Source organism: Phytophthora ramorum (assembly GCF_020800215.1).
Source record: "Phytophthora ramorum isolate Pr-102 chromosome Unknown Phyram_PR-102_s0002, whole genome shotgun sequence".
Taxonomy (NCBI): Eukaryota; Oomycota; class Peronosporomycetes; order Peronosporales; family Peronosporaceae; genus Phytophthora; species Phytophthora ramorum.
Genome location: NW_027150648.1, coordinates 50,452 through 52,697, shown reverse-complemented (window position 1 = coordinate 52,697; position 2,246 = coordinate 50,452). Strand labels below are relative to the sequence as shown.

Below are 2,246 nucleotides of genomic sequence, written 5' to 3'. Positions count from 1 at the left end.
GTAAGTTGCCAATATCGCACTCGCCATTGGAAGAAAACGACAACAAGGCGTACGACGTGATGTTACCTTGGATCACGTGACAGTTGTCAGATCCTGTGATAACAAGCCAGAAACACCAATCTTACAATCCAATCCAATGCGGAGGTGGGCACAACCATCGAGACGCTAGTCAATGTATCTGCTCATTCCTCAATTTGCTTCGAACCAGTTTCCAGCATGATTGCCAAGCTCGGTCCTCGTTCGCATAGACGCTGTGCGATGCTCCTGGCCATTTTCGCTCTACTGACATGCGTCGGCGCTGTCTCGGTGGCATCGGAGTCGAACGTCATCAAACCAAAAATGTTGGATCGTGCCCAAGGGCATCAACTACGTGGCTTCCAAGGCTATCGTAGCTTGAGGACTTTCGTGGAGATAACGAAAGACGACGACGACTCTGAGGAGAGAGTCTCCAACGAGTTTGCGAAGAAGATGATTCAAGCTGCAAAGAACAAGTTGACGTCGAACAACCAAGCGACCACAAACAAGTTGTTCAAGAGCCTCCAGGTTGAGGGAACCGGCGACAAACTCTTTCAAAGCGCGCAGTTTGAGAAGTGGGCGACCACGGTGGCCAAGAACTTCAAGAAGAACCCCGAGAAAGCTCCAACGTCGATGTTTTCCACGTTGGCGAATCATTACGGCGATGAAGCTCTGGCGGCGTTGCTTGTTACGGCGAAGCAGAACTACCAATCGAGAACTGTTGCTACTAAGCTGGAAAATGCACAACTGCAGAACTGGGAGAGCGCTGGCAAAACTGGAGACGATGTTTTCGATCTTCTGAAGCTGAATGACAAAGGAGAAAAGCTGTTTGAAAGCCCGGTGGCTGCCACTTGGATATCTTACATGACCAAGCTGAATGCGCAGAACTCGGACGAGGTTATATTTTCATCCCTCAAGAAACTGTACAGCGACGACGTTCTCGCGAAGATGATTGGAGGGGCGAAGAATAGTGCAAACGTTGGTGCCACGGCAAAGAAATTGGAGCAGGTGCTGCTGAGCAAATGGATGAGTGAAGGCAAAACTATCGATGACATTTTCAAGTTATTCAAACTGAACAAGGAAGGTGAAAAACTCCTTCAGAGCCCGATGTTGAGGACTTGGATCTCTTACGTTGATTTTCAGGGTAAGAACCCATATGACCTGCTTTTGGTAAAACTTTCGGCGCATTATGACGAGGCAGGCCTTGCGAAGATGCTCGTTGTGGCAAAAGAGGATGGTAAAACGCCTTTTATCGCCCGGAAGTTGGAGGAGGTGCAGCTTAAAAATTGGCAGAGCGGTGGAAAAACTCCGGGCGGCATTTTCAAGCTACTGAAGTTGGACAAGGAAGGTGACGACATTCTTGCGAGCCCGGTGCTGAATACATGGAGCTCTTATCTGGCCAGCCTGAACAAGGGAAACCCAGACGAGTTGATGTTTATGAAACTGCAGGAGCAGTACGGTGAAGCTGGGCTGACGTCAATGATTGCCAAGGCCAAGACTAGCGCAAGCACACAATCCATCGCCGTGAAGCTACAGGAAGAGATTTGGCGGAGTCAAGGAAAAACTGCTGAGGACGTTTTCATGCTGCTCAAACTGCGCAAAAGTGGCGTAAACATTGTTGATGCCGCGGGGTTGAGCACATGGGTCTCGTACGTGACTAAGCTGAACAAGCTCAGCAAGAACCCAGATGAGTTTGTCGTCATCTCGGAATTGGAGAAACAGCTCACTAGTATGACGCTCGCAAGAATGCTGGCTGAGAAGATAAACAAGATTTCGCTAACAAATGCTGAAGGCGCCGCGGGGTCAGTTGCTGGTAAGTTGGAGGCGTTGCAGTTCAAGAAGTGGCTGAAGCAAGGAGCTACACCTAATTCTATCGCCGCGACGTTCACTTTCGCTCGAACCGACCTAAGGATTTCCGTCGCGTACAACGACTATTACAAGCTCAATTTCGGTAAGGTCACTGCTTAACCGCAATATAACCGATCGCCAGAGAGAGAGAGAGGGATTGTAAGAAGCCGGGTTGCTTACGCAGTTATTTTGCTTAAAGAACAGTACAGTTCATCCACGTGAACTATACCTTCTTGACTCTTCATTCCGTTAGACATTGCACTTTCGAAACATTACTGGTGGTACTATCGTAGATTAGCAGCAAAATATACCCTAACTAAATCAGTAGTGAAGGACCTCTTGCCAACCCAGAACAACTAAGTGTATACTCCACCCACGGCTGG

The 2,246-nt window shown here is 48.7% G+C and overlaps 1 protein-coding gene across 1 annotated transcript; it reads left to right on the top strand.

The window, feature by feature from the left end:
* Positions 1-216: 216 nt before the first annotated feature.
* KRP23_1596 (RxLR effector protein) lies at positions 217-1,983 on the top strand (the record flags this gene model as incomplete). Its single annotated transcript, XM_067896023.1, has 1 exon — positions 217-1,983. One exon carries the CDS (start codon positions 217-219, stop codon positions 1,981-1,983), a length of 1,767 nt encoding a protein of 588 aa, XP_067748929.1.
* Positions 1,984-2,246: the final 263 nt, after the last annotated feature.